The sequence below is a fragment of the Actinia tenebrosa genome, unplaced genomic scaffold (genome assembly GCF_029948245.1).
Source record: "Actinia tenebrosa isolate PJP-AT-01 unplaced genomic scaffold, QUT_ActTen_1.0 PGA_scaffold17__23_contigs__length_9995812, whole genome shotgun sequence".
Classification (NCBI taxonomy): Eukaryota; Metazoa; Cnidaria; class Anthozoa; order Actiniaria; family Actiniidae; genus Actinia; species Actinia tenebrosa.
In genome coordinates, this window is record NW_028292577.1 from 9,266,583 (window position 1) to 9,289,266 (window position 22,684).

Below are 22,684 nucleotides of genomic sequence, written 5' to 3' on the forward strand. Positions count from 1 at the left end.
TGATTGCGTTTTGTCGCCAGTTTGCTTTCATTCAATGCCAGTTGCGTGACCAAAGTACCAGAAGTTTTTCACTAAATTTGACCTCAGAGCAGCTTGCGTTATGAGCTCTCGTGTTTAAAAAAATGAGTAGCCCAAAAATATTATTGCATTTTCGTGTAGACGAAACATTGCTCTTTCACCAAGATATAGTTTTGAATCTATAGGCGATGTAGAAATGGCTAAAAAGATGCCCTGATTTTGATGTATTTTTTGTACTGAAAAAATGTCAAAGATTCAAAAATTCACTAAATAATCAATCTTATATTAATCGTAATAATTTTATAATGTGAATGTCAACTATTATGTGTTCTATCAAAATATTGTATTGGTTTTTAGTTTGCATTGAAATGAAACTTTTTAGAGAGTTCATAACGAGGCGTACTTTTCACCCTTGAAAACCCGCCTGGAAGCGAGAAAACCGAAAATGTCATTTTTCGGCGAGAAAATTGTTTTTTTCAAGTTTTTTATTTTTTTCTGAGAATCAGTTCAACTAATGTAATCTTCTGGTAAGGAAAAGAAAATTTTCATTTTTTAAATTTTTTCCGACAATAGTCGATATTTACGGACAGCCTCTCTTAAATAGTAGTAGGCAATGGCCAGTTCGGGCGCAATTTAGCCAGGGGTTTTATTGGGTTTCCGAACGCATTTTCTTAGGCTTGATATCACCCGATTGAAATATCGCCTGGTTATTATTAATGAAATAAAAAATGGACATCAAATGAAATATTGCCTGGTTATTATTAATGAAATAAAAAATGTACATCAAATGAAAATATCGCCTGGGTATTATTAATGGAATAAAGAAATGGAATCCAAATTGTTCTAGGTTAAAAACTAGGTTTCCCATGCTAGGTTCACATCCTAGGTTTCCGATGCTAGGTATCCTATGCTAGGTATTATATGCTAGGTTTACATCCTAGGTTTCCTATGCTAGGGTAAAAAAAATTTTGTATGAAAGTGGCTTAAAGAAATAATTATATAGTATATTATAAAGAAAATGCGTTCGGAAAATAGATATAAGGATAAGACTATTGATAATAATAATAATATGTCAAATAGTATAATGGATGAACCAGTACCAGAAATTGATATACCAATTTTAAAACCGGTAAAAGCTACGAATATATCTAATAAGAATATGATCGAAACAGTTGCATACAGTGTTCAGAAGCAATTAAATGAGTTTGCTGACTGGATCATATCATATGTTCCACCAGATGTTAAGAAGACTGTAAATGAACGTGTGGAAGCATTGAAGAAAACAGTAAATGATATCTATAACGAAAAAGAGAAGCTAGTAGCTGAACAAAAGGAAATGAATATTGCATACAAGAAAGAGTCAGCAATGAAGGGTTTTTTATCGTCTTACAGAATAAAAGGTGAGGAAAAGATTGGCCCCAAATCGTTTATAGAAAAGTATAAGGCCATAGTTATTAGAACGGTTAAAAAACAGCAAAAGCCAATTAAAATGAAGTTAGTACTAGAGTGTGTATTTTATAAAAAGGAGAAAAAAGAGATTGTATACACATTTGGATATTTTCATAGTAATATAGTCATTATTGTACAAGCTACGAATATAGAAGATGTTTATGAAAAATTGACAGGTGATATATTAGAAAAGATTAGTAATTTCCAAAATAGTGGATCGGGTTGGATATTCAATAAAGTGGAGAATTTAGATATTCATATAGATAAATATAAGCCTATAACAGCAAAATCTTATATTCCATTGCCAGGAAAATTGAAGAGTAAAGAAGCTATTATTAATCCTAAGAATAAAGATAACCAATGTTTCAAGTGGTCAGTTACAAGAGCATTATTTCCTGAAAAAAGGGATAATGAAAGGATAACTAAAGCTCTTAGAAATAATAGTGAAAAACTATGTTGGGATGATATCGAATTTCCTGTTCAGCTGGATAAGATTACTAAATTTGAGAGTAATAATCCAGGATATCGAGTAAACGTGTATAGATATATCAATGAGTCTGTACCTATTAGGATAAGTGAGGTTGAAAATGAAGATAGTAAGAAAACGATAAATCTATTATTAATATCGAATGAAGAGGCTAATCACTATTGCTGGATAAAGAATATGAGTAGGTTAATATCATCTCAAATAACTAAAAATGGGCATTGTAGGTATTATTGTGAAAGGTGTCTAAACTCGTTTAAGACTAAGAAGGCTTTAGGCATACACTACGAGTATTGTAAGAACCACGAGGCGGTTAAGATTACATTACCAAAAAAGGGGTCAACAATCTCGTTTAACAATTATAAGCACTCCATGCGAGTTCCCTTTACCATCTATGCAGATTTTGAATGCTTCACAGAGAGTATCGATACATGCCAACAAAATGATGAAAGATCATATACTCAACGATACCAAAAACATAAACCATCCGGTTATTGTTATATGGTAAAATGTTATGATGATAGTATATATAAACCAAAATTGTATAGATATACTGCTAAGTCAGAGGATGAGGATATTAGTCAAAGATTTGTAGAATCGGTAGAAAAGGCTGTTAAAAATATCTATAAAAAATATCATTACAATAAGAAGGTTAATATGACGGACAAGGATAATATGAATTATGATAAAGCTACACGATGTCATATTTGTGATGAGGAGTTGAATGGTGATAAGGTATTAGATCATGATCATCTTACAGGTAAGTATCGAGGTGCAGCACATAACGAGTGTAATTTGAATTACAAAATGCCGAAGCATATACCAGTGATATTTCATAATTTAGCAGGTTATGATGCGCATTTATTTATCAAAAATCTAGGTTCTACAGATGGTAAAATAGATTGTATACCAAACAACGAAGAAAAGTATATTAGTTTCAAAAAGGAGATAATAGTAGATACATTTGAAGACAAGAATGGCAAAGTGTGCAATGTTAAACGTGAGATTAGATTCATAGATAGTTTAAAATTTATGGCTTCATCGTTGGATGTATTAGTTAGTAATATTACAGATTGTGGGAAATGTAAGACTTGCTCATGTGTAAGAAATAATAAAAAATGTGGAGAGTGTAGATCATGCTTATTTGGTAGTAAGAATTGTGAAAATCCATCTGATATGATGACATCGAATCTAAGAAAGTTTTATGGAGGGAAAAAGCTGAGACTATTGTTGAGAAAAGGTGTTTATCCATATGATTATGTCAACTCATTAGACAAATTAAATGAAACATATCTACCTCCAAAAAGTGAATTTTATAGCAAGTTGAATAGTCGTGATATTTCAGATGATGATTACGAACATGCAAAAGAAATATGGAAAACATTCAAAATAAGATCTATGAAAGAGTATCATGATCTATATCTTAAGAGTGATGTAATACTATTAGCTGATGTGTTTGAAGCGTTCAGAGATGTATGTATGGAGAATTATAAGTTAGATCCATGTTGGTATTACACAGCTCCGGGACTATCTTGGGATGCTATGCTGAAAAAGACGAAAATTAATCTTGAGTTGTTGTCAGATAGTGAAATGCTATTAATGATAGAATCTGGAATAAGAGGAGGGATCTCAATGATTAGTAAACGTTATGCAAAAGCTAATAACAAATACATGAAATCATTCAATAATAAGGAAGAGTCGAGATTCATCAAATACCTAGATGCTAATAATTTATATGGGTGGGCTATGTCACAGAAGTTACCTACACATGGGTTTAAATGGATGAATAAACTAGAGCTCAAGAATTGGAAAAAGCATCCATGTATACTAGAAGTAGATTTAGAGTATCCTGTTGAATTACATAATCTTCATAATGAGTATCCATTAGCACCTGAGAGGCTAATGATCAATAGAGTAGAAAAACTTATTCCTAACCTAGCTGATAAGACGAAATATGTAGTACACCATGAGACGTTGAAATTGTATGAAAGTCTTGGATTGAAAATAACGAATATCCATAGAGGTGTTACATTTCATGAGTCTGAGTGGTTGAAACAATATATTAGTCTTAACACAGAACTCCGTACAAAGGCTAAAAACGATTTCGAAAAAGACTTTTTCAAACTGATGAACAATAGCGTTTTTGGAAAGACCATGGAAAACATACGCAATAGACAGGATATTAGGCTAGTAACAAATGAAAAACAGACAGCTAAATTAATTAATATGCCTAATTATAAGAAAAGAACAATATTCTCAGAAAATTTAGCTGCTATTCATATGGGTAAAACAGAGTTAGTTTTCAATAAACCTATATACGTAGGTATGAGCATCTTAGATATTTCGAAGAATTTGATGTACGACTTCCATTATAATTATGTTAAACCAAAATATGGTAATAGATCGAATCTACTATTCACAGATACTGACAGTCTCATGTATGAGATTGAAACAGATGATTTTTATAAAGATATCGAGAAAGATATCGAGACAAAGTTTGATACAAGTAATTATCCAGAAGATCACCAAGGAGTAAAACAAAGGGTTAATAAAAAGGTTATTGGTATGATGAAAGATGAGACAGCAGGCCAAGAGATTACTGAATTTGTAGGATTGAGATCTAAACTATATGCTTATAAAACAGAAGAACATATTGGTAAGCGTTGCAAAGGTATTAAGAAATCAGTTGTAAAAAACCATATTTCATTTGATGATTATAAGGAATGCTTATTTGAAGGACGACAAATTATGAGAAAGATGAATGTAATCAGGAGCCACGGACATCAAATTTACACCGAAACAGTTAATAAAGTAGCTTTATCAAGAGATGATGACAAACGTGATATACACGCAGATGGTATCCATACAGATGCCTATGGTTATAAAAATATTGATGAATGGCTATATGATCATGAAAGAGGTGAATACATAAAACGTTATGAGGGTGTAATCAATCATTATGATAGAATAGCTTCACAAAAAGTTTATAAACAAAGTAAGTCAAGCAAATTATTTTAAAACATTATCAGGTGGTAGAACAGTATCTTCGGGTACAATTTGTAATTCTTCTCTGACAAAATTCCTTTTAGATGCACCATTAGAGAGGTAATATAATACAGGTTGGTTAGCTGAAACGACAGCCTTTGATATGTCATATATTCCTAATGACCATATAGGATCTGTCGCTCTTTTATTACCACCTTCCAACTCACCATAAGCGTACAAATATCTAACTTTTACGCCAGCAGGGAGTCTAATTTCATCTAGACCAACAGGTCTTTTATATTTCACATGTTTTTCATATGTTTCTTTCATTTTTATTCCTTCGATAGGAGCTTTTCCAGTTATTCTCTTTACACCACTGTTTATACCACGTATGACAGCTGGTAGTCTTTCAACCCATTCACGAGATCTTTCCTTTTCATCCATTAACATTTCTTTTGCATACTGATGGCTAAATAGTTTCTCTGCAATGGTTCGATTAGCGCGCTCGACTAATGCTTGGGATCTATGGTTATTAGCTTCTGATCTTTGTACTTTAACAGATTTATTTTTCATTATCTTTGTGACATCACCCATGAATTCAGTACCAGGGTCTATGATAATTGTTTCAGGCCATTTCAAACGTCTAGAGTATATCTTTTCAAATCCTCTGGATACCTCTGATGAGTATTTAGACGTCAAAGGCTCAGCATCTATGTATCTACTTGCAATATCAACGACCACAAGAGCATATTTATAAGTCTTTCGTTTTACGGTATCATGAGGTAGAAATAATAAGTCTGCCTGATGTATTTGATTAACTTTTTCAACATTCCAGTGATATCTTGGGATGTAATTCGGTGGTGGTAAATATATCTGCCATAATGCTTGTTTTTCCAACCACTTTTTCACTATAGCTTTATCAATATTGGTGACATCAGCTAGTTTATTAATAGCTTCATAACCCTTCCAATAGCCTTGTGGACTATAATAATGGTTCGATAATTTTCTGTTATCCATATATAAAATATATAAAATATATAAAACAATGATATTTTATATACACTATATATAATGAGTCAATCAATATCACAAGTGCTAGATGTTAACCATGAATCGAGGAGACCTTTTGCTTTGAAAGCAGAAAGGAAACTACATAGAGTAACATTCAATCCTAGTAGTGCTAAGGCAGGTGAAACATTACGTGTAACCATACCAAAACTATCTGATAATTTCGTATATGTTCCAAACAGTATAGGTTTAATTTTTGATCTAGATATAACTAGTGATGAAACTAATAAGACAGTAGTTAATGATATAGGACGTAATCTAATAGAGGATATGAAATTTTCATATGGTGGAACAGAAATTTTAAATTTATCCAGATATGATTTATATTATACATATAAGGACTTATTCAAACTAGTCAGAGAACGTGACAATATGCTTATTCAAGGTGTATCTAGTGAGGATATGCGTAAGATAAGGACAGATGCTGGTGATAAGTCAACTGATGATGAGGAAGTAAGATTGGGTGAAATATATGGTAAAAAATATAAGATACCATTATCACACGAAATCATTGATAAACATGGTGTTCTTAATATGAGAGGTTTGAGAAACGTAATAGAATTCCAGATCAAATTAACTGAGGATAAAAATATTAGTACCACGTCTGATAAAACTAAGACATTCTCTTATAAACTTAATAATATAGAACTAGAGTATGAGAGTATCCTAAGTGGAGAACTATCTAGAGAAGCAGCTATGAGCTACCAACTAGGAAAGGGTTTTTATTACGAATTTATAAAAAAATATAAAGATTTCGAGATAGATAACGTAAATGATAGCATTATTAATCAAAGTATAAATAATCCTATACGTAGTCTAACAGGAATACTAATGTTGTTCGAGAAACCATATGAAAATGGTGCTAGAGATAGTGAGAAATTCGTAAATCCAAATATAACGAAGATAGAGATCGATATTGATGGTATGTCTAAGAAAATATATGAAAATGGTATGCTACCTACAGACATGTGGGATAGTGCTGTCAAACGATATGGATTAAGTGATAATATAACACAAAAGGATTTCTATAATAGTAAATACTCTATATGGATTGATACAAGAACATACTATGATGATATACTACATGGAGCAGGTCTTCATCTTAACACTATAGGAGATGGTGTAAGTATAAAGATGACTAGGACTGTAGGAAAAACAGCAGGAAAGATTAGATGCTATATGTATATAGTAGCTGATGCTGTTCTTGAAGTTGAAAATTCTGATTTGAAAGCAATAATGTATTAAAAAATTAGTATTATAATATACATATGGAAGAGTTAATACATAGGATACCCTACAATTGTATAATCGTTGGACCTACTAACTGTGGTAAAACACAATTCCTAGTTGATATCCTAAGAGATTCCTATAAATGTATATTCGAATATATCATCTTAGTTTGTCCAACATACTCTAGAAATGAAACATATAGAGGTTTTGCTAATAATGATCCGCGATTTATAGTTGTACAACCTGATAGTAGTGATATAGATGATCTTAACCAAATATTACTAGATATCGAAACTGTTTTTTGTGGTTATCCGACGCTAGTCATCTTAGATGATATTGCATCCAGTAGTGAGGTTAAAAAACGGTCAAATCAATTCATAAACTTAGCATTTAGTGCAAGGCATTCTAATATATCAGTTTGGGTGTTAACACAGCATTTAACCTCAATCTCAAAACCGTTTAGGGATAATATAGGTTGTATAGTTAGTTTTTTCACACCGAATAGAATATCGAATCAGACATTGTTTGATGAATATGGTGGAGAGTTAGACGCTGAGCATAGGAAACATTATATGAAGATACTAAAATCAGAAAAATATGCTAGGATTTGTTTCTGCCTACGTCATCCATTTCATACATACGTGGAGATTCCAAATGGTTTAAAAAATTAAATATTAATATAATATATAATATGGAATCCATACTTGATCAATATGCTGATAATAAATTAGAAACTATACCCGAAGAACCAATAGTAGAGGAAAAGAAACATATTAAAAAGAAGAAATCAACAGTTAAGAAAGATGATAGTACTGCTGATATAGAAGAGAAACGTGAACAATTATCTATTTTAGCAGTTCTTGGCACGATAGAAACATATACTGGGCAAAAAATGTCCCTCGGAGATGTTAAGAGATTAGCATCGATAGACGTTGAAAAATACTATAACCGATACCAAGTCATTTTGGGTAATCATGTGACAGGATCATTAGTTGATACAACCCTTAAGGCTGCTATTGAGTTAGCGAGTTATCTCTTACCTATCGATAATAAGGAATCACTATCTTCTGATCTGAAAGAAAATCCATTAGTAATACAAGAGCTATCTAATGCAGCTGGGTATGTAGTCTTAAAAGGTGGTCGTTTCGTCGCCTTAGCGAGTGGGCTACTTCAAGTCGCTAAACATATAGATCTTAGTAGTCTCAATAAGAAGGAACCATTAGATGATATGGATAAGTATATTAATGAAACTGTTGAGCAGACTCTTGAGCACTCTTGAGCAGACTCTTGAGCACTCTTGAGCAGACTCTTGAGCACTCTTGAGCACTCTTGAGCAGAAATGAAAATAGTAATAGAAATTATATAAATATTTATTATATTTATATATTATATGTCTGAAGATAATACACAAGTTGAACAAATAACTAAGGAGCCTGAGCAAAAAGTAGAACGTGTAAAGGATCCTAAGAAGGTTGCTGCTGGAAGACGCCTAGCTGAGTATCATAAAAAAGCTAAAAATGCTCTTGAAAGAGAGAATGTTGTTGAAGAAGATGATAGTAATACTAAATGGATGCCTGAAATAAGTCTTACAACTGCATTAACATTAGTTGGCATCACACTAACAGCTTTAGATTTATATCTAAGATTGAATAAGAGCAATAACCAAACTCCCACACCTAAATCTAATATAGATAATGAAGAACCTAAACCCAAGATAAAAAATGAAGTGGATAAACCATTTTCGAAACCATCTAATATACCTAAGAGGAAAATAGGGATGGAATAGAAAAAACATATAAAATTAAATGTATATATATAATATATAAAATGTCAAGTACAACAACTGAAAACAAACTAGTTAAAACCGCTATGGACTCTGCTGTTATCGTTGGATTGGCTGCTGGAGTTGGATATGTGGGTAAAAAAGCTTTGAAAGAAAATTTTCTTGGAGACCCATCTAGTTCTATTTCTAATTATGGAAAATGGGTTATTGTATTGGGTACAACCATGTATTTGAAACAATATTTAGAAGATCAGAAGATTATCCCTAAAAATATGTAATCATATAAAAGTAAATATATTATATTAATATATTAATGGCATCAGCAGTAGTCATGATGGTAGCTGGCGCAGTTCTTAATGCAACAGCCTTCACAGGTAGTATGTATCTAGCAAAATCATTAGATAAACAACACGAGGATCAAGAAAAAATCAGACATGATAAAGCTCTTGAAGAATATCAAAAACAAATGGGTGAATATCAGAAGAAGAGACAAGCTTATCAAGACTGGCTTACTAAGGAATATACTGATAAGAAAATAGGCTGATAATCTAATGAATGACACAGATATGGCTTTCAAGTTATATAGTAGAGCACACCCAGATATTAATTTTAATATAAATGAAAAACCACAGTTCAAAGACTATTATAAACCTAGTAGTAAACAAAAACAATATGAAATGATGTATGTTGGAGGTGGAATGCTTGGTGTTGGTTATATTGCTAGCAAATTCTTGTAAATCATATAAAAATCTATCTATCATATATGTATATAATAGATGGAAGGTGAATTATTTCCTGACTTAGACCCTCTTTCTCCAGAAGGGCAAGAGGATATCAATGACGTGGTTAATGATGAATATGATTCCCTAATACCTAGGGGATGATGAAAGTGGTGATAGTTTCTATTCTAGAATAAGAGCAAAATTTTGAGGTCGATATAAGTATGCAATTAATCGGATAAATGATCTCTTTAGATTGAAAAATAGAGGTAAAAATATACCAGTCTATATGGAGCTCGAAGATCTCGATGAAAAACGAGAGAGATTAAAACAATTAGAGGAAAATAAAAAAGAAGCGGCTAATCGTATACAAAATCTATTCCCAGAGTGGGAACCAAACAAGAGCTCATTTCTCTTCACTATCGGTGAACATGGTGAAGTCCAGATTAGGTTAAAAAATACTCCTAAACCAAAAGTATATTATCTTACAGACGATGCTGGTTGGATTAAAAAATTACCACAAAGAATCAGTAATAATCTCGGTAGATCTATTCATGAAATTCGAGGATATCGAGATGCTAAAAGTATCTTAGATAGTAAGTTTCCTAAAAACACAATCTCTCATGATAATAAATTCGATCTTAGATTTAAAAATGGTCAGTATCGAGGTCACTCATGATGATATTACGATATGGTATCGATTTTTTAATGAAAATGGTTCTATTAACAAGAAACTACCTAAGGATGATATCTAATTCCATAGGTAAATCAGCTATAGACTTGTCGGACAACATATCTGAAAAAATCGGTGATATCGATGAAAGACAACAACATTTATCTCCACAGGTAGAAGTATCGAATCAGAAAATAGACTCTGATAATATTAGTATTTCATCTAATGAAAGTCGTATTAGTGAACTAGAAAGAGAAATAGATCAAGCATATGAAAGGACGCATGGTATTGACACAAATAGTCAAGAATATGATGATTTAAATGAGAATATTAATAGATTAAAAAGAGAAAAGCAAGATCTAATAAATGAAAACGACAAGTTAAATGAAAATCGAGAAGCCCAAACACAGATCATAAGTAGGTTAGAGAGACAAATTAGAGAGTTGGAATCACAAAGGGAATCACTCGAAAATGAGAGAGAATCCATAGAGGAAAAGATGTCGCTAAAAGATAGGATCAAACAGATCATAAAACGTTATGGACTAACAGTAACAGCTATAGTTTTAGCGGTCGGTACTATCATAGGAGTTATCGTAAGTAACTTGAAAGCTGGGTTAGCAAAGGTTGCTAATGGTGTTGGAAATTCTCTGAAAACCATAGGACAGAAACTAGCTCATATATTACCAGGGATGGTTGGAGCTATAGCTTCATTCTTTTTCAGGACTGCTGGGGAGGTCGTAGGATTCCTTGCTAAGAACGCATGGCTTCTCATAGTGGCTGTCGTTTTGTATGTCGTAGAAAGATATAAAAAGAAAAGATGAGTATATATTATATATAATGACAATATTACATGTTGAAAAAACAGTAGCTGATAACACTATTTGGTTCGATGACCCAATTCAAAGAAGTAAGCATATATCACTGATATCTTGTAATTTCATGAATAAGATGGTTAATCTTAGTAGTGAAGGAACCATTACATATCCAGAAAGTGAAGTGATAAGATTCCCTAAAGGTCATTACTCTAATATTTCACAAATAAAAAGCATAATCGATAAAGAAATATTTCTTGGTACAAAACCTGTTAGCATAGAAGGAAACTATCTAATACCGAGCATAGATATTAAGCTAAATGATCCATTAGCGAAACTATTAAATCTTAATACTAATCTTAAAGCAGAATCAAGGAATAAACTAACATTTGCCCAAATTCCTAGTGGTATATATATACATTGTAGTATCATCAATTCAAATAATGTTATGCAAAATAACGAATATTCCAAAGTTCTGATGTATATCAACACAAAAAGCTTTAATAATGAAATAAGTTACGATCCGGAGAGGTTGAACATACCTATTAGTAATGATTATATTAATAGTATTCAACTTTGGGTTACGGACACTAACAATGAATTAATCAATGATGGTTTATACCCAATGCATTTAGTATTAGAAGTCATATAAATAATAAAATATTAATATATAATATTAAGATGTCAAACCAAGATATATTTCTAGAAGAACCAAAAATTTATCCTAAATTACCGGTGGATGGTGGAAACTTTAGACTGCACAAAGTAAATATGGTATTATCTCAACTAGGAGAAGAGCATAAACATTATGAACATGTTAGAAAGAAGTATGTACGTATTAGATCATTCCTCCATGGAAGTGCAGTAACTACAGGAACTCTTAGTGGAATACTAACAGCTTCAGGGATTGGGACAAGTCTGACAGGCCCTGGCATTATCGTTGGTGTTCCTCTTAGTGCTGTCGGTGGTATCCTAGGACTGACATCAGCTTGTTGTGGTATCGCGGTAAAACGTCTCACTAAGAAGATATCAAAGCATGAGAGAACCATCCAACTAATCATATCAAAGGAAAATAGTATAAGTGACATCGTCTCAAAAGCCTTACATGATAATAAAATTGATGAGAAAGAGTTCGAATTGATCATGACTGAGTCGACAAAATATGAAAAGCTTAAATCTAGTATCAGACGTAAGAAAAACGAAAACTTTTTAAAAAACGAACCCGTCGACATAGAGAAACTAAGGGAGGATTTGAAAAAGGAGCTTGTGAACCAACTCGTAAATCAAGAGAAATAACTCTTTCCTTCAACAGAGACCCGTATGGTGGATACATGTATAAGATTAGATATGACAAAGAAATCAATTAAATACATAAAAGTTAATCTTATATTATTTAATTATAATATAAGATGACAGAAGAAAATGTTAAAACTTTCAAAAAGTATTACCCACATGCTGACCTATCTCAATTCCATATATACTCTAAGGGTGTAACTTTCAACTATAATGGTATGGGGTATGATGTCTTTATCGATAAAATAGGTGGACCTATCCATCATTATATCGGTGATGTTGGTACTGTATTAGAAAATGTTTTAGGTAAAAAATATATACCTAATGAAGTAAATCACACCGATAAATCTAACTTCCCAAAGGCTGTAATGTTTACAAATAAAAAATATCCAATCCCTGCTGTATCGTTTGATAATAGGTTGAAACATGATCTAAAATTAACAATGCTCGTCTCAAAAAATAACACATTCACTGCAAAACTGCGAGACATATTCATGAATGTACCTGTACATCATACCTCAGCAAAAGAATCACATGAGTGGTTAGCAGGACCTAACATGAGATATTGGCCGCAAGCACTTAATTTCGCTGTGTGGTGCTCTACTAGTGGTTGTGGGGTTGGAATGGACTTATTAGATAATCCAATATTTATATTCCACCTCCATTTCACTGTTAGACGAATCTCATATGAATTAAATTATATGCTACCAGGTGATACGATGTTTGATAGCAAGAATGGTCAATATAATAAAGTCGTATTGAACAGACTAAAATCTGAGTTTGGTATAAGTAAGGATGCTGATTTTAGATATACTCATGGGTATAATAATGGATTAGGTCATATTTGGGCATATTGGGGGGTTGGTGGTCATGAATTAACTGATAGTGAAGTTCATACATTGAGGCTACTGTGGAATACAGGATATCATACTGTTACTAGTGATGAGGGGACATTCTTCCAACCTAATAAGACAAGTACAAAAAAGGTTAGAAATGGACCATTATTTAAAGATGAGGGTGGTGTTTATGGTGGTAGTAACCCGTTAATAAACTATATATATAATGATGAAGCTACTACACAATATCTAAATTTCATTCCACAAAAAGGGAATGGTTTAACTAAGGCTGGTCTTGGCAGGATCAATAGATCTATCGAAACTTATGTATATTGCATTTTAGGTGCACAAATGAACACTAGAAGTCCAATAGTTGGTAATAGTGGAGCTACACAGGAAACACAACAGGAATTTCTATCATTATTTGAAGCTGCAATAATAGAAAATGATATATCTAAAAGTATTCAACGATATCAATTTGCAATCCAACAGGCAAAAGTTAAGTTAGATTATGCCTTGGCTCCTGGGTGTTGGCTCTTACCAAGCAATATGATAATAAATACCCAATCAGTAGTTGGATACAACAATAAATTACAGCGAGCAACAAATGATATGAAATTTGGTATTAATAATATTAACAACGATCTTATACAAAACAAAACACATAATATGGGAGGTTCAAAGACGAAGCTACCACATCAAGTTGATAAACCAGAAACTAATAATAAAACACCAAATACAACTAATAAACCTAGTATTCCTGATAAGCCTAATATAAAACCTACAAAATCATCACAAACACATGATATAAATCTCACATTAGTCACGATTGGAGCCGCTGGATTAACTTGGTTTATGTTTCGGTAAATGTTCCGACACTGGTGTGTCATGACGTCACAGCACAGCTGTGCCGGTCTCTTGACCTTCAAAGTTATTCAAATTACATAATTGATTGATAAAACCAATGATGTAAAAATATTTATACCATGAAATATAAACTATTACTATTCAATCTTCATGTCTGTAGATTTCAAAACTTCTACACCTTCTGGTAGTTCCTCAACATATTCAAATCTGTATTTCTGTCCATCCTTCTTAGATTTACCACTCTTAACATGGTTCTTTCCTTCTGCACACAATTTAATTATACCACAGTTTACCCCAATATGCTTACAACACGCATACATGCTATGATAATACGTTTCCTCGTCTGATTCTAGGTTAACTGCTTTAATAACATGCCTATTATCATGATTGTTTCCAACAAAGGAATAATCTCTATTTGGTCTCTTTTTATTTTCCATTTATTAAGTTAATAAAGAACCATTTCTTTAAGTCATTTTTATATATCATTATTTTTAACCTAGCATCGGAACCTAGGATGTGGCTCTAACATAGGAAACCTAGTTTTTAACCTAGCAAAGGAAACCTAGCATAGGAAACCTAGGATGTGGGGTGGTTAAAAATCACACCTTAATTGTCTAATATTATCTTTGGTAACATTAAAAACATAAATCAATTATTAGAGCTTCATTTGGTTTTCTCATTTTTTATTTCATTAATAATATCTAGGCAATATTTTAATCGGATGATATCAAGCCTAAAACCAGCTGCAAAATCAAAAATAAAATCTATGGCTAAATTGCGCCCGAACTGGCCAGTGACTACTACTCAACCCTACAGGGTGTATTCGTGGTTTAATTAGTATTTACTATTCTTTGACATCTGTTTTTCGTTCCAGGGCAAGATATTCAACAAAAAATTGAAATTACGAATTGATGACGTCATCAGATGTAAATAGATTACCGCTGGCCGTCACTAGGCTCAGCCATGACTCAGCTACCGCTGACCAGTTAATGCTAGGTCAACCATCTTGGATTATGTGCTTTGCTCACTCTTGAGTAACAGGACTCTTTTCATTGTTAAGCAAGTCTCCTGTAATGTTAATCGATCATCATTTATCGCCGTTCACTTGTAATTTAGCATTATATCCTATTGTATTTCATAGGACTTGACATCGTCACTATTAAAATACTAATTACGAACTGATGACGTCATCAGATGTACCTAGTGTAAAGTTAAATCGTCAAGGGATCGACAGGGTACACTGGGATATCTGGGTTGGACAGATTACCTGAGTCTCTATGAGAACCTATATCAAAGACAGTGACAGAGCTATACCTACTGAAAGCCATTTTGGGTAAAAAGTTTATGTCATAAACTATCAAAATGATCGAAAACATCCATCTTGTCGTATTACATTTCGAGTTTTAGCAACGTAACTATGTTGTCCTTTATAAAATCAGTGAATTCACGTTGGAATTTTATAGTCTGCCCTTGGGTGTACGAATTAGGACGCAAGAAAATGTTCTAGCCGGAGCATCAGCAAAGCATTGTTAGACTGGGCTGCCACTGACAGGCAATCTAGTAATATACAAATTTTAACTTTTAACTCAAGGTTTCCAATGTGTTTATTGTAAATGTTTATTGTAAATTTGAGGTCATTTGTGTTTAGTATTCAAAGTCAAAACATGCAAACAGTCAGTAACATAATAGAAGCATAAGACTACAAAACTTAAAGACTCAACATTCAAATGAAGAACACCATTCAAGTTCACTTTATGTAGAATCAGTACTGAAATATTGAAGTATTTATCAGGGGCTAGGTGCCGTGCACTAAATTTAATAAATAAGAATAAAGTTGTGCCATCTCAATACAAGCGACTTTCTTGTGATAGTAAACAGGGTGGTCTTTCTATATTGGTGCTTTTAAATACTAGAAAATATTTATGAAATATTCAACCAGCATTGGTAAATTCTGAACATAGTTCAACTTAATGTGATTTGGTGCACTAAAGATTCAGTTCAAGGAGGAAACGATGCTTCTGACGGATTTGGCTGAACTTTATCAAACACTAGTAACGTTAAATCTATCGTCAGAAGGCGGATTATCTTGAACTTAACGTACAAACATCTTCCAAGAGTCACCAGCTTGTCCACCAGACACATTATCATCGCATTTGTATTCCCCGCTAATGAATGAATTATCATGTGTACCTGACCAGAATGCAACATATTTGTACGGCCTCCACGGTCCTGCGTATGACGAGTGTCCCCACGTACCGGTATTGGTCCCTCCGTTCTGGAAGCCCCACTTGGCACAGTTGGCGGCCAGCATCGATTGATCATCAGGAAGACGAATGAATGAGTTACAAGCAGTTGCAGGCGAAGAAGCATCCTCAATCATGAACCTACAAATGTAAAACCACGTAATGTAAAGAGATGACAGCTCATCAAAATTCACTCAATAGCACTCGTTCACACAGACCAAAACGACCTTTGAGTGCCAAAGAATAGAACAAATGTTACTGCCTCATGCTATTGTTTCATAATCCCATTCTTCGTTCGCACATGACGTCACAGCGTTCGTTAATTCATCCCTAAGTTTGCGATATCAATTCAGTAGATATAACCAGCCGGGTAGGGGAGTAGAAAGGATATTGAACGATTTATATCCTGCCAAATTTAATTGTATATGTAATTTATTTAATACGTTGAACACAGGGATAACTCAGTCTCCAGAGCCATAGGGGCTTATGAATAAAGCACTCGATGCCACATGGAATTGGAATTTGGGAGTTGATTTTTGCAGAATGAGGAAGGCCAGAAAATAGACTTCGAAGCACTTACGACTGACACCGATCCCGGGAATCAAACCTGAATCGTATTGGTGAGAGACTGCCCATTAGCAGCTCTAAACACCCGTGCTTAACGTTCCTTAATGAAACCAAAGCAGACACGAAACAATTACCAAGTAATTAAAGGGGTAGAAGGACTAATTGCAGCCTAAACAAACACTCGTTACTTTCAATAAGTGTGCATTTTTTGGTAAGTTTACAGCCAGTTATTTCGGCACGCTTTTGACGTCATAACTTATATTCGTATCGTACTAAGGTGCTACTGGAGGCTCATAGGTGTCATTTTAATTTACATCCAATTTCAAAACACTGGAAAAAGGCCTTAAATTGCATAGAAACATTCAAAACTTCTAACTCAACACGTTTATATAATATATTATTTTATTAATAATGTTTCGATTAAGTTGAAAAAAAAAGGGGAAGAATTTATAAAATTTATGTAAGAAATCGCAAAAAGCCAGTATTTAAGCTCTAAAGTTAGTTTATCGATCATTCGTGGACAAAGGAAGATAAGACTGGCCAATGTACGTACCTCACAACGTCGTATCCCGAATCGTTCTTGGCCGTCATAATGTGAAATACTCTTCCAACAGATGCTTTACGACAGTAGTACCGTAACTGTGTGAACCCCATGTCTTGTTTCAGTTGCAGAAGTCCAGGTTGTGTGACGAATTCATATATTCCCAGATTAGATATCTTCCGATAGTTTGTATAACGGGCATAGCCAGAAGTGGGTGGGCCCGTCAGTGTCACGTCCCTAATTTGTGTCCAGCCTCCTATAATTCAGTAGACGGCATATTTTATAGTCTCCCCCCCAGCCGCTTTCAGTGTCGTCACGCAACGCTTTCTCCCCTGAGTAACTACTCAGGGGAGAAAGCGTTGCGTGACGACACTGAAAGCGGCTGTGGGGGAGACTACATATTTTAGGAAACGTATAAAATTGGAGAATATAGACCAAATTCAAAACTCGCACCGATGTGAGGATTAAGTTGTGAACAAAGGGATCTGGCGTAACTCAAAGTAATCTGGCGTGACTCAAAAGTCACGAATCACGCTAGATTCCTTTGTTCACAACTTAAGCCTCACATCGGTGCGAGTTTTTAATTTGGTCTATATATTGCAATGCTTCTGATATAGCTTCTTCGTCTCTATAGAGGTTTTGCACCATCATGAGCAAACGCCCGTAATACAACTTGGGCTGCCTGTGGTTAGATGGCAAAGCAATAAATTCCCTTTGCTCTTGGGAAATTGAAAGCTTTCTCATGTAAAACGATTGTATTGTTCCTGCCATCTAACATGGCTGCCGATAAGTGATGGTGCAAAACCTCTATTAAGATTAGCACTTGTTTAGACTGGTTTTCAATTATTCCGAAGGGACTGAAAAAACAAAAGTCACGGCGGCCATGTTGTTTGATATCCGACCCTGACGATGGCGGATATGACGTCATGTGCGAACGAAGAATTGGATTATGAAACAATAGCATGAGACAGTAACATGATAAATTTGTTCTATTGTTTAACACTCAAACGACGTCGTTTCGGTCTGTGTGAACGAGTGCTAACCCTCTACTCAAGGAACCACAGTGAGTGTATCAAAGTGTATAACAGTATCACAGGGAGCCCACACATGCTTTACATTAACACATCTTACCTCCGTCAGTGGTCATGTCACAGTACACAGTGAATGGGGTTCCTGTGTTGCCTGGGTTAATCCAGTATCACAGGAAGCCCACACATGCTTCACATCAACACATCTTACCTCCGTCAGTGATCATGTCACAGTACACAGTGAATGGGGTTCCTGTGTTGTCTGGGTTAATCCAGTATCTACCATCTCCAGTGTCTTGTGCAGTGTTCTTGATGTTCAGACATGAATGGCCTGGGTTACTTGACGATGAACCAATACCTGTTAAACAATAAAGAAATTTGTTTATCCTTTAAGGCGTGAGTGACCATTTCCCGCTATAATGTTACCAAGTGTTAGGCGATGATCAGTCTACGTACCGGTCCAGGTCTCACAGTATTGACCAATGTATCCAGGTTTACACAGACACTCGTAAGAATCAGTACATTCATCGATGCCACACGTGCCGCCATTTTGACAAGGAGAAGAAGCGCACACGGGTAAAACCTGAAAATGAAACATCACAACTTAGTACAGAAATATTTCTAATGATAAATAATAATAAATAATAATTTGTACTTACGAACTGCCTAGCGTCATAGTACGTAAAGCCTGGTTTGATGACGTAATCAGATGACGCGGAGGTCTTTGTGTGGTCACTAAGCTCACATACGTGGAGTGGAGAACCTGTTTCTTGGTAATTGTACGACTTACAACCACTAGTTTGAAGACATTGGTCAGCACAGTCGAAACGGGAAGTGACGTCATGGCTCGATATCACGTGACCACTCAGTGCTCGATCTGAGGATTGGATGAAAATTCATCTACTATATTGTAAATTGGTGCTACACTTAAAGCAAAAAGAGCTTGGAAGAATGGTTTTGTTTTCTCTCATATAAAGTTAATTACCTCGTTGGGCTTTTTTGAAAATCGCCATCTTCTTACAAGTACCTCTGTAAGGACCGAGGGCGTAGGACGATACTGCGCATGTCAGAAGCACGAACACGAAAAGGTTGGTTGCTGACATTATGCAAGAACCCTGCTACGAATTAAAAGAATATGAGCTTTATATTGGAAATTTTGCTTTGTGATTTTAAATATAATTTACTTTGATTCTAGCTGCAGATATTTGATGAATGCAAAATGCAGCTATTTCACCTCCAGACATTTCGTATAAAATTCAAACCTCCTGTTTTTCAGCTAAACAGCAATGGACAGAGGAAAATTAATAATAGAGTCAAGATATGTTAAATCAAAAGGAAATGTTATTTTGGTCCAGTAATGACGTCATATTACGCGAGAATCCAACGTGGTGGAAACTGCATGATTACTGTGCGGATACCCCAAACCGGGACACTTTGATAAACTAGTATCATTAACCAATCATATTACGACATTTAGTTCAAGGTTTTTAACCAGCCAATCAGATAGCGCACCGATATTATAAGAGGGTGAGAACGTGATAATCTGATTGGCTAACACTGTTATCAGTTCAATCACTGTCTAGTTTACTGCTATCTGATTGCTCAGTTTTATTCAAATGGTCCCTGTTATTGCGTCCGCACAGTAACGCAGGAGAATAACATAACACCTATCACGTCCACAAACATACAAATTGATTTTCTACATTCCTTATATATAGTGGCGGTTTTTAAGGGGCAATTGCCCTATTTCACTATGACCTCACTGGTTGTTTACGTGGGGGATAGGATCGCCAAATCCAATAGAAAATTCAACAAAATTTGCTCCTAGCGAAACAGTTTAATATAATATGTGTTAATATGTACTAAAAAATATTCTGAGCGTTTGCTGGCTACTCTACTTCTCTTCGTGGATTGATACGGGTTTGAGAACAATTTTCGATGAACTTGTGTTGATTTGACCCCCTCCGACAATCATGATCCTTTGCGTTTAAACAATAGATTGTTTTGATGTGATTCCTTTTTTTTTTTTTTTTCTTTCTTTTTTTTCTTTCTCCTTGTGTGTGAGTTTATTTGTGTGTTTTTCTTGCAGCGAGCAGAGCTGGTAGCTGGTTGGGTGTCTTGCGATTTGAGGGATTTCTCTCTCGATTATTTTCGGTTTTTCTTGCTCCGTAAATACATGAATAATGTGCACTCAGGGCCGTAACCAGGGGGGAGCACAGGGTGCACGTGCACCCCCCATAAAAGCTTAAGGTCTGCTCATCCATCTCCTTTTTTTTGGTTATCTTTTTTTTTGTTGGTTCTGCAAATTGTTTCCTGTGCACCTCCCTGCACGATCCCTGGTTACGCCACTGAGTTGGTAATAAAGAAAACCGATCAGTGGTCCGATTTTATTCGATGTGCACCGTCCTTGTAAAAGTTCTGGTTACGGCCCTGGCATTTATCTATCACATAATTTTCCTTGGATTTAATTTAACTCGATATATTTAGCTGAAGAATCAAAACTGAAATATTGCTAATTGTCAAAAATACCAAATTATATAAAACCAGTTTGCGAAAGTTTATGATACGTTAAAATAATAAATTGAAAAATTAACCGTTTTGTGAACTAAGAAGATATATTCCGTGAATAAAGATGCTGGGTTATGCACAAAACCAGATGTGGAAAGTAATTTAGTTTTTTGGATGCTAAATTTCATTGAAACATGCTTCGTTATATATCTTAGTCATGAGCGAGAGATCAATGACTAAGATATATAACGAAGTATATTTTAATGAAATTTAGCATCCAAACCTCTTTCATTCTTTCTCTCTCTGTCTCTCTCTCTGTCTCTCCCTTACTTTTTTTATTCTTACTCTCTCTCTCTCTCTCTCTCTCTCTCTCTCTCTTTCACTTTTGGCTTTTCCCTCCTTATAAGCATAAAGGCAAATAGAAGCCCCAGTAAATTGAATTAAGCCTTTTTTTACCTTCAAAACATTTTTCTTCGCACGAGCCGCTGATTCCTACCTGTTAAAAAGGTGTCTGAGTAAAGACTCTTATAGCTGGAAACGAGAAACAATAAGGGATGGTAGTGATAAATTATTTATAAAAGAGGTATATTTGCACAATTTTTCAATTAGACGTTATTCATCTGATTCATCTTCGTGCTATTTATGTAATTAGGACTGAGATTTCCGGCACCCTTGAGTTGATATTTTGTCATTACTATTTCACTGATCAGGAAAAAATAATTTACTAACTAATAATTTCTGTCGTACCGACCTAGTTAGTTAATACTGAGAAGTTTTTCGACCATATAAGAAAGGTTTCATGGTCTCCTTTGACTTTGATATTAGTTTCTATTGTATGTTGAAGTCATGGAAGCCATTGAGTGAAAATATGACTCAGTGAGACGCTACTGTGATGTAATCTAGCCTTGTTCCCATGGGCCTTATTCACGGGGCAGCCATATTGGATTGAACAATAGATTCCACCTCGCGTAGCCTCAAATTCGAGCGCTTGAGAATTAATTTATGCTGGGGAAACAAAGGTTTTTATTTTCTTGAGAATAAACATGGCGCCGTGTGATAAAGGTCCATTGCCAGTCAAAACGGCGGAAGCCAAGCAACCGAATACAAACCGTTTGAAATTCCACGGACTTAACTGGAACACGAATATTCTGCGCAAGATCGAGCCTAAACCTGGGTAACAGAGAACAAGAAAGTATTCGCTTGAATGACGACCATGAAAGAAGGGTTTCAAGCCAAGTTTGAATTGGATGTGTTCATAATTTACTTTATTTTCAACCAAGTCCAGCCACGACTTTAAACCATTGTTCCATGTCCGTGATTTTTTGAGTTCGGAAACAGTCTGTTTCTATTTTATTTCATTGAATATTCATTAGCTATCCTGATGACGCAGCAATATTTAATGAAGAATTGATTATGCAAAAATGTCATTTGGCGCGAACAAGCGCGGATGATCATCCGTTGTTCTATCGTGTCCAGCTGATCGTTTTTTTAAAATCAGGATAAATAAAGATATCATAATTATCATCATCATCATCATCATCATCATTATTATCACCCTTCCTGTTTACTTATTGGCTTAT

General features: G+C 34.4%; 4 protein-coding genes across 5 annotated transcripts; 3 read left to right on the forward strand and 1 right to left on the reverse strand.

Moving 5' to 3' along the window:
- The first annotated feature begins 1,102 nt into the window (after nt 1-1,102).
- On the forward strand, nt 1,103-4,047 carry LOC148910438 (uncharacterized). The gene is made up of 2 exons (XM_089031696.1): nt 1,103-3,933; nt 4,029-4,047. Exons 1-2 carry the CDS (start codon nt 1,103-1,105, stop codon nt 4,045-4,047), a joined length of 2,850 nt encoding a protein of 949 aa, XP_088887822.1.
- A 97-nt stretch (nt 4,048-4,144) lies between these two features.
- LOC148910439 (uncharacterized) lies at nt 4,145-5,060 on the forward strand. Its single transcript, XM_089031697.1, has 2 exons — nt 4,145-4,829; nt 4,957-5,060. The coding sequence occupies exons 1-2, from the start codon at nt 4,178-4,180 to the stop codon at nt 5,058-5,060; spliced, it is 756 nt and encodes a 251-aa protein (XP_088887823.1). The 5' UTR covers nt 4,145-4,177.
- Nucleotides 5,061-12,957: 7,897 nt separating this feature from the next.
- On the forward strand, nt 12,958-14,217 carry LOC148910440 (uncharacterized). The gene has a single exon (XM_089031978.1). The coding sequence runs from the start codon at nt 12,958-12,960 to the stop codon at nt 14,215-14,217; it is 1,260 nt and encodes a 419-aa protein (XP_088888104.1).
- A 1,475-nt stretch (nt 14,218-15,692) lies between these two features.
- On the reverse strand, nt 15,693-21,609 carry LOC148910441 (uncharacterized). 2 transcript variants are annotated; one of them, XM_089031947.1, is made up of 7 exons: nt 21,561-21,609; nt 19,582-19,711; nt 19,256-19,473; nt 19,053-19,179; nt 18,808-18,954; nt 17,581-17,824; nt 15,693-16,601 (listed from the first exon to the last, which is right to left on the reverse strand). In XM_089031947.1, exons 2-7 carry the CDS (start codon nt 19,697-19,699, stop codon nt 16,310-16,312), a joined length of 1,146 nt encoding a protein of 381 aa, XP_088888073.1. In that variant the 5' UTR covers nt 19,700-19,711; nt 21,561-21,609; the 3' UTR covers nt 15,693-16,309. The 2 variants fall into 2 exon arrangements, with proteins under 2 accessions (XP_088888073.1, XP_088888072.1); XM_089031946.1 differs by having other exon boundaries at nt 19,582-19,714; nt 21,561-21,608.
- Nucleotides 21,610-22,684: the final 1,075 nt, after the last annotated feature.